Consider the following 14,453-nt stretch of genomic DNA (forward strand, 5'->3'; position numbering starts at 1 on the left):
CAAGAGAGTAATGAAGAAGTAGAGGGACACTGACTTATTTGAGAAAGGCTGTGATATTAGTATGTGTCTTTCTCTAGTGTCATTCTTGTTTCCCCCGACTCTTACTTGCTCTTTTGCTTTTCTGGTGCTCTTTCCCTGGTGTGTGTCTGTCACTTTTATTCTATCCAAGCACAAGCAGAGCATTTAAACTTACCAGAATCTTCCTTTTTGACATGTCAGACAACACTTTCCAAGATACCAGAAAATGAGCAAGTTTTTACTTCTCTCTCCACACCAATGGCCGTGTGGCTGTCAGAGGACCTTATGGAGGAGAATTAACCACCCCAGAGCAGGAAAATACATCCCTCCTTTGCCAGAAATTGCCCTGAGAAACAGAACCAGTGCATGCTGGTGCTATGTTATCAACTGGGAGGCCACCAGTTTGCACAAGGGTGAATACTTGGATTGGCTAGAGATCACCTTAAAGGGCAGACAATTTAATGCCAATCACACATGCTAGTTAGATTAGAATACTGATGAGCCCTTTTGAAAGGCCAACTGCATCTTCCTTCAGCAAAAATATTAAAATGCCCCCCTTTCCCCCCCCCCCCCCCTAGATTCTCCACAGGAATAAATTAAAACTTGGAGGTGTGGTTATTATCACAGAATAATTAGACCCCATGGGATTAGAGACACTCAACGTTTGTTAATGCCCCTGGGTTGTGATTATCTAATAATGATGATGCCTCTGTCATCGCTTAATTATTCTTCTCCTTTAAAATGTTCCTTATGCAGTCAGAGCCCGTAGAGTGTGCTCATTTCAGACAGAAACACAACTGCACGTTCCTGAAGCAGTGTCACATGGGCAGTGTGATTGACTTACCCACTTCTCCCCCCCACCCATGTTTATATGCTCCATCATTCCTATACTTGGATCGCTTCTCTTTTCCATAAGAGACGTTTCATCTGTATGCTTAGGAGAAAGGTTTGGGGCCTCCATCTCTTTAGAATAACCACTTGTTGTTAGTGCTACATGAAGAGAATACACCTGAATCAATTGACCTTAAACATGTAAGATCAGATCTGACCAGAATCCTGCATAACACCAGATAGTTGGTCCAAATTCACCACTGCGTACAACCTCCTACAGCTGGGTGCCATTATCCTCTGTTTAAGAGAGTACCACAACCAAAATACGATGTAAATCAGACCAAAGTTCAAATTTTTGCATGGATGTGGTCCAACAGAACTAAACTTTGTCCAATATCTTTATTCCTTCGCTCAGGCCAGCAGATGTTCATCTTGTTTAGATGCAGTTTGCAAAGCGTTGTTCCAAACATTGTTGGGTTTTGCAAAATTAGAAAGAAAACAGAGAATGCAGCCTTAATCTGATTATCCTCAAATCCAGTGCTGTGTCTTAGCTTTATTATCCATCTTTTACTAACAAAGGGACAAAGGCATATTCTGTTTGCACAACAGATTTTGGGTAGGAAACAAAGATTTTAAATTCATCTTGCTAAAATATATTTTACTTTGGGTTTAATATTTCTTATTTCTTTTCCTTTTGTCCCCACCTCTTACAATTTTTTTTCTATGTCACTGACTGTAGAGATGTTAAAAGTATTAAAATAATTTTTATTTTATTTTCTTACTGCATTTACTCTTTCTGCTTAATTTCTTTATATTCTTTCTTTCCACTTTTCTGCTATGATCTTTTTCTGTTGCACATTGCTAAATCTAAAGGAAACTAATAGGAATCTAAAATCTCAAGAAATCACCCAAGGTCAGAACCTCCTTTTGTTAGATGTAGATCTAGCACTGGAAATCTAGCCCACACAAAGTAGTTGTGGCAGCCTAGAATCATAAGGACAGCCAAGAGGTAAGTGGTAGATTTGGTGTCAACCTCTATTCCTGTAAACAGACCCAAGAACAGAAGCCAGACGTCCTATCCAATTTTCTGCCAACACATTTTCATTCTCCAACTTTCTTTCATTCTGCCTCAGTGTTACCTGACTTTTTTTCTACTTTTCCACTACACTCTTCTACTTTTCATAGTTTTGTAGACTAATCGAGGTTGGAAGGTCCCTTAGGAGGTCTGTAGTCCAACCTTCTACTCAAAGCAGGGTCAGGTGTGAAGTGAGATCATGTTGCTCAGGGCTTGATCCAGTCAAGTCTTTAAAAACTCCAAAGACACAGACTGGGCAGTGTGGGTAATCTGTTCCAGTGCTTGACAGTCCTCACAGTACAAATGCCTTTACTTATATCTGGACTGAACTTCTCGTTTCTGAATTTACCACTGATCCTCCCACCATGCACTGCTGTGCTGTCCTAGTTATCTAGACATCATCATCTTATGATGACCTCCTCATAAGTAGTGGGAGGCTGCTTTAGTTCCACCTGAAGCTGTATCTTCTGTAGCCTGGACAAGCCCAGTGTGTTACAGGATGAGAGGTCAAGCCCCTGACCATCTTTCTGGCCTTCCACTGAGCTCCCTCCAGCTGATCAATGTTCTCCTTACAATGGGAACCCTGAAGTTGGATATGGTATTTAGATGTAATTTAACAAGCATCAACTAAAGAGGAAAACATCACCAAAGTCTCCTAGATCTTCTCCTGTTCCAACAGCCCAGGATGCTGTTGGCTTCCTTTGCTGCCAGGGCATTCTGCTGGCTCATGCTCAATTCCCACCAGGACCCCCCCAGGTTCTTTTCAGCAGAGTTTCTCCCCAGCCCATCCATCCCCACCCGGTGTTACTGAAAGGGATTATTCCTTACCAGATGCAGGACTTTGCATCTGTCCCTCTTAAATTTTGTAAGCTTCCTACAACGGACCTTTAGTCAGGAGCAGTTTAAGGCAGATCTACATTATCTAGGCAACAGAAAATCAGAAATACACCCAAATTCAGTAAAAGAAAGAGGATTCTGGACTCAGACAACCACCAATACATTTTTGACAGGAGTCTTTCCCCAAAGAGCACGTTTTCTCTGCAAATTCTCATACTTAAAATCACAGAGATACTGAACCTTAAATTTGTGGGTGATATTGATCCTTGGTGCACTACTGTGTTGTCAGAGCAAAATAAATACTTTGAACACTGAGTTGTTTAAACTTTCCATTAGGTAAAACAAGAACCAAGTCGTGGTTCACAGCCAGGAGGTGATAAGCAGGTGGCTGGTATCAAAATAAACACTGAACTTCCTCTTGTACCGCGCATTAGGAAGTGACAGGCAGCTGTGGAGTGTGACCCAGAGCTGCCTACAGGAAAGCTGTCAGCAGGGCTGACACAGTTACTGCTGTGAATCTCTGTGTGGAAAGCCAGTCTTGGAGCTGCCCTGAAGCCCTGCAGCACCAGGAAGGTGGTTCTGCTCCAGGAACATCAGCTGCTCTTCACACGAAGTTTCTGGGTGAAGGTCTACAGCAGCCCTCTATGCAGGCACAGAGCTGAAGCTGCCCATACTTTACTTTGCCCATTCTCTTCTTTAGTTCTGCCCTAAAACCAAAATGATGTTTCCAGAAAGAAACTTCACTTAAAATCTTTGAAATGCCTCTTTGATATTCTTAATACCTTGGTCCCAGGCCTGTGATGTGACTGTGTATCATTTCCAGACAAGGAAAGACTCTCTTCAAGACTCTCTTCCAGCAAGTGTTGGAAGAGAGGGAAGGGAAGGGAACAGGACAAGGCACAGGATTACACAGCCTACTGCATTTCACCACTCATAAATTAGTGCCAAGCTAGCATGTGGAGTGTCCAAAATACTCTTTTTTTTTTTTTCTGTGGTGTATGACTTCACTGAGAAGTCATTGAAGTTCTTTATTACTTTGGGATTTACTGAAAAATTAAGGAAAGAATGAGGTTGACTACACACTTGTAAACCATCTCTCTGCCAGGTCACTGAGGCATGTGTGTGATTTGAGTAAGTCCTTTTCTTCAGAGCAAGAGTGAGAGGGAGTGTTTATCTGTGTTTCATCACCAAGTGCCTGGGTGGCCTCCCTTGATGCTCCAGTTGACCTCCTCTTGGCCCTGAGACATGAGAAAGGTACGATTTGCCCAAGGCTGTACTACTGAACACAGGTCTGCAGTTTTCATATTTCAGTATACCTGGAAGCCCTATCAAGGGCATTCCTTGGTCTTAGGCGTAGGAGGCAAATAGACATGACAAAAATATGCCTGTGCCTCCAAGATATGGCTTTCTAAGACAGAAGCTAGCAACAAGGAAGAAGCAGAATCAGCCCTGTCTTGCAGCAAAAAAAATATAGTGAGTGCCTTATCCAGGGCAGCTCAAGAAGTTTAGGGCAGAATTGGTAAAGGCATCAAGAGCATCCAGTATTTGAGCTTCTCCAGCATGCTTCTGTGCAGAGCCTTCCTACTTTGCATGACCTATACTGTATCACTAGGCAAGTCCCTGCTGTCTGGCTCCTTTCTTGGACAGCATGTGTTTGCAGAATAGTAGACATCCTCTGCAGGTTAACTCAGAATTGACCAGCATCAGGCAATTGTCTGAGCCTGAGATTTGATTGAGGTGATTGCATTCAACCTCTTGAGTCTGCGTGGTTTGGCATTGGTTCTGTGTGCAGGATGAAAGCAGATCCCTCACTTTCAGATCACCAGGTTGTTAACACGACGTGTGGCTGACAGGAATGGCAGGATCCATCCCATAACACATTTCCTCTCTGAGTGCTCTACATCCACTTTGAGCTCACCATCTGAGTCAGTGGAAAAAAGGGCATTTCCAGAGGGCAGTTCAGCCAATCCTGAGATAGCAATCTAGAGTGTCTGAGTTGAAGGTCTCTTAACCTCAGAGACAGCCTAAAAGAACAGTCTTGACTAGATTGGCTTAAACTAACAATGAGGCTGCCAAAGGTGGGGAAATTAATCCCATCCACAATGTGCAGGGCAGAGCCAAAGAAATATTTACACCTCATTGCCTTTCCTAGAGGCTGTTATCCTGAGTCTGGTTTTCCAGCTGATGTAAGTCCAGGTGATGTAAATCATCATGACTCTATGGACATAAGCTAGCCAAAAGAATGGCCAGAAGTTTCTGTGCTAATACTGGTTGTTTTTCTATGTTGGCATGATTTTTAGGAATGGTGTTGAAATGTTATTTAAATTAAAAATGGAAATTGCTCATTGCTAGTTTAGCTTTCTGTTAAAACGTCTCTGACCTAAAAGGTTCTATAACCTTTTAAAGGCAGAAATAAATGTGTTGAGGAGAGCAGTTGAAAATGCCAGCTCCTTCCAGCCTTGAAAATCTCTATGAATGCAACATCTCTAAACAAAAATATCTATACTGTGTAGAGCAACAACTGCAAAAGAAAATGTGTCCCTTGTATCAAAGAGAGCTCTTTTAAAGAATATATTAATCAAAGGCCAAGTCTTTATTCATAATGAAGTTGACAGCAAAAATTTCATCAGTTAAATGGAGGAAGTACAGTAAGATCAAGTGGCTGGGGTTGAGACTGATTTGGGGGGGTGTTGAGGAAAGGCTGCACCCATCCCCTTCTGCATTTCACAGCTTTTTAATACTATTATTTGTATTATTTGAAGTTTTCTGGATGTTTATTAACTTGGAATTGAGTTTGGAAGAAAGAGAAGTAAGGTTGTGAGACTGACACAGAAATGTTGCAATAGAGGAAATTAAGAAGGAACAGCAATGTCTTTATTAATAAAATAAGCATTTTTTACCTTCTCTCCTTCCATGGGTGGAGATGGGGAAGTGTTCTGTAAAGTGTCTGTATGTGGCCTGGATGGAGAAGGCAACAGGTAACCAGCAAGCAGGGAAGCTGCAGGAAAGTGAGCACATTTTTCTACAGGTTACTGGGCAACTCTTTACTCTTACAAGTCTAAACTGACCTCTTTATCCAACACTGATATTATTTTCATGTATTAATAGAGTTTTAAGGTCAGTGGGGAGCATGGTAAACATCTTGTCTGAACTCTTGCAACAACAGCGAAAGATTTCAACCCCGTAGCTCCTGCCAGTAGTCTCTGAGCAGCAGCCTCTTTGAGAAAGTTCTTGGCTTATTCCAATGACTGATGTTAGAGAGGAAAAAGTTCCTTTGAGTAGACAAACTCTTATCTGTCATGTTGTGATGTTTATCCAGGGCTTAACATTGTGAAGGAATGATCGGTGCAGCTGCTAAAATGTCCCTCTGTTCTTCACCAGCTATTGCATATTCAGCCAGCATTCATCAGAGTGGAGCTCCAGTCTGTTGAACCTCTCTCCTTAGTTTCAGGACTAACTCACTTAATACAGCCCCAGAAACATAGCGAGTCTCTGACATGTATAGGTTTTGAGGAGGCAAGGATAAAATTCCCAGTATAAAGAGAAAAATAATGCACCAAGTGTTGTGGATACAGGGTGTGCCATCGTGGGACACCAGAAGCCCAAGTCATTTGCACCTTTTTTGTGTGTATTGATTTTGCTCGCTGTTGCACCAAATTCCAGTGCACCAGTAGCACAAAGAGGACAATTTGTCGTGGCACTACAGCTCTGTATTTCAAGCTAAGTACCTTGAGACAGATGCCTGCTGTTTACTAAGCAGCACTATGACGTGATTCAGTTCAGAGCAGCAATGTTCTGGCGTGGAGGATGGAAGGAGTTGTGAAGTGTTTTCTTTTAGTTTATTTGGTGGCAGAGGAACCTGCTAAAAAACAATTTGTAAGTTCTATAGGTATCCAATCTACTTTTGTCATCTGGACAACTAAAAAGCCATAAATGTAGAATAATGCTATTCAGAGAGTGAATTACACTTCCTTTGCCATTTCTTGGAGCAGTTGTGGAGCCCAAGAGCTGACATGAGAGAGTTATACAGGTACCCCCAAAGTAGTGCAGTCATCTACTGTTACCTCAAAGCATGTGATTTTTCTTTTTTCTCTTTGGTTCAATATACATTACAATTTTTTCATTGAAAGAAACTAGAAAAGAGCAAAGGGCAGGAGAAGCATAGTGCTTGTCTTTAGATGGATTTCAATGCATTCTGGGAGCACATGAGGTAAAAGCTTTCATCTGGCCTAAGCCTCTACTCATGCCTTGCAGGACCTTTAAACTTTTATTTCATCTCCCTTTAAGTTTTTTTGGGGACAAGGAATACCATTGCTTCATCTCTTAGTTTCATCCAGCATTTTATGAGAAATTTTCACCTCTTTTAATATCTTTGACCTTTTATGGCCCCTTTATGATAGTATTTGGGCTCATCACTGTCTTCATCTTCATTTTGTACATGCAGGTCTCAGTCAAAGGGAAGGAGATAACTAGTGTGGAGTCTCTCAGGAAACCTCACACAGTAAGGTGCTGGGTCTGTCCTTTACAAGTGCCCTAACAAAAGGAGCTCCTTTAATTTCTGTCACCCCATGTTCAATAAGATAATGGGAACCACACGATTTGTTCAGTTTCTTTCTCCTCAAAGAAATAATAAGCCAAAGAGGAAAAAGCATTGTCCCAGTGGACCTGTGAGACAGATCACTGCTAAGCAGAAGAAATAGCCACAACAACAAAAAGCTGATTTCTGAGGTGCTTCAATGCCCCAACTAGTATTTTACATTGATTATATGCCAAGTCATTAATTGCAACTTCAAATGGGAGAATCACTGAGGCACCTGCTCTGCGTTTGTTCGATGGAATAGAGAAACTTGGTATGAATAAAAGAAGAAAAGAGATGTTGGCCTCAGATAGTGGCCATCCCTGGAGCATGTGTTTGAGCAGTGAGACTATGATACCACAACTTGCTCTGTGGGCTGTGCAAGAGGGAAGGGTTTAATCAGGTTTTTCTCTTTTCTCCAACAGATGTGTTGACGACCCATAAGTGTACAGCTCTCATTTGCAGGAGTTATTTGCCCCCAAGAGCTTTAATGTAATTTTCAGGCAGTTTCCTAACCCCTATTCCTCTCATTTCTTAAATATATGTGTTTCCTCAAGAGAAAAGGGTAATAATCCTCTGAAACAGAAATGGATGGAATTCAGCCCAGTCAAAACCAATCAGGTCCTTCAGATATGAGGTTTATATACTTCATTTAAATGATCTGCTAATGAACATGAGCAGAAACACAGAGCAGTATTGGTCACAGGGAATTCATTGACATTAATTCACTTGAAATTTTTCTCTCTTCTCTGTTGGTGTCCACATTATCTGACAAAAGCGGGTTTTTACTTGGGGTTTTTGATTACTTTTTTTTTTTTAATCAAAGACGTTATTGGCTTCTTATTGCATTGTGGAGAGAGATTGGATAATCAAAGCTGCTTCTATCTGCAACATATAAAATTATTCAAGTTAACATTGCAGATTATAGGGAAGTGGGGACAAGGAGTGCTTCATGGAGTATGGAAATCTCACCCACACCAGGAGTATTTTGTACTTTGAGGCCTCATGAGTGCGAAGGCTTGTCTTTGGTGGGTCTTAAGGTTGTAAAGGGGGGTTATGTGTAGGTTAGAGCTTTAAGGTTTACCCATAAAGTGAAGAAGTTGCCTCTGGCTTTCCTTACTGGATCCTGCCAACTGCAGAGACTTCACTTTCTTGAGGGTTCGCTGATTAATCTGATGTGTTTGACAGCTCAAAAGAGCATCAAGATAAAAGTAATCTTAACCATTTCACAACGAGGTAATGAATGGGAGCAAAAAAGCACAATGTAGACATGATGTGCTTCTGGTAAATCATCAACAAAACTCTGACTTTAAATGTTCATTTTTCAGAGGATAATGCAACTTTTTAAATGAAAAGAAAGGAAGTCTTTATGATTGATGCACTAAAGTAGGGCTCAGGAGACAATCTAAAACCCTAATTGCTTCTGCCGCTTTTATGAGTGTGATTCATCTGGTATAACTTCACCTACGTGTAAGTTAAGTGTATAATCTACACTGGTTATTCAAGGCACTTCTATCAGGTACACATTTCTGGATCATCCAACCTATCTTAAATGATAGCTCTTTCTAAGGTGCTTTATTACTTTCCTGTGACAAGAGAGAGAGTTTTTCTCTTCCTAAGCATGTAGTTTGGATGAATTCATCTCATAAACCTTGATCATTTCTTTATCATTGTAGCAGGAAGGACCTTTCCTCCACCTGAGCCTCAGCTTCCCCTCTGGCAGAGGTTTTGGGGCTGCATATAGTATCATTTATATACATGACTAGTTATGTACAAAGGCCAGGCTAAAAGCCTTCAATGAAACGAATAATAGTTACATTTTGTATTTGGTTGATCATTCTTTTCGTAAACTCAAAGGCTTTAAATGAAGTTCAGTGTCCTAGAGGAGGGCCATAATGGCATAATGTCTCACTTAGAATAATTAAAATTTTTCTTAGATCACTTGGGGCCCAGAACAGAAAGCTGTTTTAAGATGAAATTACTATGAATAAATAAAAGAACGATGCTGCATTTTGTGATCCAGTCTTTGCAATTCAAGGCTCATCAACACTGTCCATGGGCAGTCATACATTACTGCCTTGAACAAGGTTGGTCTGTTGGTGTCATTGTCTTTTTTTTTCTTCTTCTCACAAGTAGCCTTGTCGTTGTGCCCAGCATTATTGTAAGATGGTTTGTGATCAACTAAAATAAGCAAAATCTGACCTTAACTTTTCCTTTTCTTTTTTTTCCTTTCAGTGGCTGCATCAACTGCTAATTCCACAGCTGGTGCGGCCATGAATTCTTTGACTTCTCTGGGTACTCTCCAAGGATTGGCTGGAGCCACTGTTGGACTGAACAATATTAATGCACTAGCAGGTACCGTAAACAGTGAGTATTTATTGCTGTGGTGGACAGCCTTCCCCAGTAATCACGACACAAAATCTATCAATTGTAAAGCGATTATATTATTATATTTATGTGCAAAACAAGGGGGTCAAGTTGATCTAGTTCCATTCATGGTACCTATGCATTTTTGGAGACTTTTAGTTTCACATAGTTTACTCTGCAAAGTGAAGTCCCTTGGGTCCCTGCACAAAGACTCCTTTTCTTGCAGGGTGTGTGGAATGTAAAAGAAATGGCACCAGGATTTTGGGTTATCTAGGTTGTAAGAGAGGCTCCTTTTTCATTTAGGGAGTCTGACAACAGGTATTATGACCCCAGTGTACAAAAACCTCTCTCAGAAATGTAGTGATGAGAAAGATGTTTGCCACAGAGGCAGTCCTTTTAAAATGTCTGTAGAAATTATCAAATTGACTTGAGAGCAACGTACTTTAAAAATGAAGGCAAGTCTTTGGCTTTTAATTGGCGAGCATAAGAGAATGATGCAGTCAGTCACCTGTAATACCAGAGCATGCACATCTGTCCTAGGACATCATAAACAAACCCTGGCATCTCCAGCTAAGTAGATGCCAGTAGCTGTTACAACATTCTTCCTTGTTCTTAGCCTTGCTCAAGATTTTCCCAAAGAGGAACAATTTTTATTGCTGTTGTTTCTGCTATGATGACTTCACCTTTGCCTGCAGTTGAAGAGACTGGTCTAGCTGCATTTTCCCCCTCCCTTTTTTTTATCTGCTATTGCTCCTTGCATTTCCTTTTGCAATGCAAGGAATCTATTTGGTCATTGCCAGTCCATGACCCTCAGGAATGGGTGTCCTCCTCAGTATCTCTTGCTCTCTCTGATGCTCTCTCTGCATGATGTCCTCTTTGTCACTGTTATTTGGCTGCTCAGCAAATCTTTTTGTTTTGTGATCTCTGGTTGTCATTGTTGGGAGCTGGGAAGGAAGGGAGCTAATGGATGTCCATGTAGCAATGTTGAGTGGTTGCATGGGGTCTTGTGCAAAACACGTCTTGCTTCTGGCAAGGACATGCGTATTTCACACAACCTCATAGTAAATGTGACTTGAGAACAACTTAAGAACTTAAGTAAGTATTGGGTCCCCAAATGGCCTACGTTAGTTTCTTTTCTCATTTTTACATTAGTATTAAAGCAAGCCACTGAAAATGGCATGCACAAAAAGCTAACTTACCTCATCTCATGAGCTCTCATCGTAAGAGAGCTACCCTGTCATAAGTTAGAAATCATTAGATGTCCTTTCCTGATAAACAGTCATTGTACTTTACTTGGTTTATAAGAAGTGAGACTATCAAGAGCAGAGTATGGCATCCCACTCCTCCCCTCCCACAAGTACTAAGAACCCAGCCACTGGAGCACTCCAGTCCCCTTCGTCAAGACCAAGCAAGAATGAGTCACCTATGAGCTCTTGACTTTGTGTGGGAACCTCTCTGCTGCACTCCTTTTAACACTGCTTGCTAGGCTACAAGCAAAGAGTTTGTTTTCTTAGCAAGTGTTTTGAGATGGTGTGTATGCAAACTTACCTGTATGTGTAATTTGAAGTATTAATGACATATTCACAACCTAGTACCAAATTTCAACTTGTTTTAAGCCACCATTACTTCCACAGGCTTGTACCAAAAGTAGCTTCAGTCCCAAATCTTCTTCATGGATGTTTTTATGGACACAGAGTGTACGTGCCTAGAATGTCTTTATGTGTATAGCACCTACAAAATGTATGTGGATATGTCTGTCTCTGTATATACATATATGAGAGAGATCTAAAGAGGAGAAACTGCTTCCCCACAACACAACCCAGTGTTGTGACACTGTTTCTCAGAAGGGTGACACTGATTATCGATTTCAGGTAATCATAGCAACGCATTGCTCATATTACAACGTCCCCTGTGTATATTAAGGATGAGCCAGTGCTTCTCCTACAGACCATGTCTGACCCAGTCATTCACATTCAAACCTGCCTTGGATTTTGCCTTCCAGAAATCTCACGCTCAATGAGTCTGATGTTTCACACTATGCCATGGTCATAAGCACTCCAGAAAAAAAATACATTCGTTGGTCATGGAGGTTCCTAAACTAATTATGCAGAGAAATTGGAGCTGAGTGACATGCTTCTAATTGTGGAATTAACAAGAGTGATCCAAAGCATAAGTCAAGTGCAGCTTAACCCAAAAATTAATCAGAAGGTGGCATTAGGCTTGGGTATGGATTTACACAAAGGTGTTGGAAGAGGTACTTTTCTGCTGAAGCCACATCCTGCTCTGTATGAGAGAATCACAAGGAAAGTGTCTTCCAGGCTGAGCTCAGTAGGAGACTTAGTTATCTGTTTTTTGGATCCTGGGTGGGCCCATGGAAAAGAAGCTGGGCTGTGGAGACTGGCAGTGGTCTCGCTGTAGAGAGAAGCATTGTAGAAAGATGTCTGGAGGCCTTAAAAATTAAAGGAAGTGGAGTATGGTAAGTTTAACTGTCTCCAATGGCTTGACAACAGTTGTACATATATGTTAGGATTCACCCAGCCTTTGTTCATCTGTGCTTGAAGCATCAAAAATCTTAAATGACAAAGCAATAGATTGTCTCCTTTGGACACATAAATGTAAATGCAGTAACTAACAAAAAGAATTATGAATAATGAGGGAAAATTAATAGAAAGGGAGGAAGAGATTCTTTACAATTAAGAGGGAAGAGCATAGATTCAGAGTACTGGACAGCTGTTGCACAGCATTTGTGTGTGAACCCAGGGCAGTCATTTAGCCTTTCTGCCCCCATATTTACATCTGTAAAATGGAGATAAAACTATGATAGATTTGAAGGTGCTTGGAAAGCACTTGGAGAGACCTTTGGACTTACCAAGCATTGTCACTTCTGTATTATGTAGAGTAACTCAAAAACATAGAAGGCCATAGGTGAAAGACTCCAAAAGGTTATTTCACAGAAGTGAGGAAGGGAGCAGAGTTCAATATCAGACTGAGGTACATTGGTGGAGGTAATAAAGAGATGGCAGAGATGTGTAACTGCAGATGGGCCTTGTACATTTTCGTAAAAAGGGAGAACAGAAAAAGTGCTGAGAGCTTTCCACAGACCCGATTTGCTCAGGAGGGAAGTGTGTTTAGGCAGGGCACTGTGGCAGCAGTAGCCGTGCCCTTCCCAGAAGCAGTGAGGTGAGCTGGGGCTGTCTGGCTGTTTGCTAATCTGAAATCATTTCGTGGGAAGGAGCTATTGATTCTGGGTGAAAGAAGGGGGGGATGCTGCCCACTGCAACACAAAGCATGTTTATCTAATAGGCTGATGACTCACGAAAGATAACATGTTATCCTAATGCTTCCTCTATTATCAAGTTATTTCAACACTGTAATAAAATGAGAGATACAAGCTGCTTTATCAGGAGCCTTTACTTTAACCAGTGCTGTGTGTACACCTATGCAAGCAATGGCACAAAACTAAGCACAAAAACATCAGAGCAGGTTAAGGCCAGGCTCAGGATATAGAAGTGTGTGTGTATAGATAGAGAGATAGAATAAAAACGACAATAAAACCAACAACAACAATAATAATGTCCCATCTTTTAGCTATAAAATGCTTCACAAGCTATCTTGGTTTGCACGCTTTTGGTTTATAACTGGAACCATTACACAACAAATGTCTGGCTCTCTTGTGCTGTGACAGAGAGTTTTTCTCAAAGTGGTGGCAGCCAGCACCTCCTATCAGGACACAGCAATCTTCTGAAGTGGGGTGAGGGGGAAGAGAAATCTTCAAAGTGCGAGACATTTTATTAAGGAAAGGCTAAGAATATCACAGCTCTGTCAAGTGTTTAGTCACACAAATTATAGTAATATCAAAAGGTATAATTTATGCAGTACAGTTCTCTTAATTGGCACAGACTCTGGTGGAGCCAGAAAGGTGCCACTTGAGCAATTGTCCTGATTATGGGAGACTCATAGGAATACACTTTTTGAATCTACATAAGAGATGGAAGAAAACTAGTAGGTCAGCATCTTTCTCCTCCTCTGTCAGTGTGGAATAACTCCCTGCAGTATTCTGTCTATCTCTAAATTACTGATGTGATCAGGTTTTTGTGACTTGCCTTGAAGATTGTTTCCCAATCTAATAGATTTCATTCCTAATTGACTATAAAGTGTCCTCTGCTTAATTTCATCACTTTTCTCCAATTTATATATCACGCCTTATTATTGCTCTGAAATTAAGCCCTCTATTTCTCCTTAATGTTCCTGGCTTTTAGGTCTTAATAGGGCTCCACAGTTCACCTCCTCACCCATCATTTTGCCAACCTGCCGCTGCACAGTCAATGTCTGAGAAATGATGACTGGTAGTTCTGGGTGCCCCATTTTTCTGATGACTGACCTACTGTAACTCAAGGGGCTTGGTTAAGCCCTTTTTTTAGTTGTTTGCTAATTTAGCACAGGTTAGCTAGTTGTGCAGAAAACATAGCCTAACTCTCCGTCAAAAAAAATATTACTCCCATTGACACAGGTCTGAGGTGTGGGAGCAGGGCTCTGAACTCTGACACCTCTTCAGCTGCCAAAGAGACTGTAGTTCTAACAGAGAATTCTCTTTGTCTGGAATTGCTAAAAAAAAAAAAATCAATGTTAACCCTGTTAACTTCAGCGTGGTTCGTTTAGGAGCCACGATGAGGACTAGAAGCAATGGAGAGAGGCTGTAGGCCAGGAGCTTGTCCAACATCAAGTCAGAGTAGTAAAACTTCCTTTTCA

The 14,453-nt window shown here is 41.1% G+C and overlaps 1 protein-coding gene across 1 annotated transcript in view; it reads left to right on the forward strand.

Annotated features, from left to right (window-relative positions):
• The window catches only part of CELF2 (CUGBP, Elav-like family member 2), a gene marked incomplete at its 3' end in the record, with an annotated part of 117,101 nt that overhangs the window by 101,628 nt on the left and 1,020 nt on the right, over positions 1 to 14,453 (forward strand). Inside the window, exon 9 of the mRNA XM_008950028.1 lies at positions 9,573 to 9,692. Coding sequence (XP_008948276.1) covers positions 9,573 to 9,692 — 120 coding nt within the window. The remainder of the gene's footprint in view (positions 1 to 9,572; positions 9,693 to 14,453) is intronic.

Source organism: Merops nubicus, unplaced genomic scaffold (genome assembly GCF_000691845.1).
Source record: "Merops nubicus isolate BGI_N331 unplaced genomic scaffold, ASM69184v1 scaffold32330, whole genome shotgun sequence".
Classification (NCBI taxonomy): domain Eukaryota; kingdom Metazoa; phylum Chordata; class Aves; order Coraciiformes; family Meropidae; genus Merops; species Merops nubicus.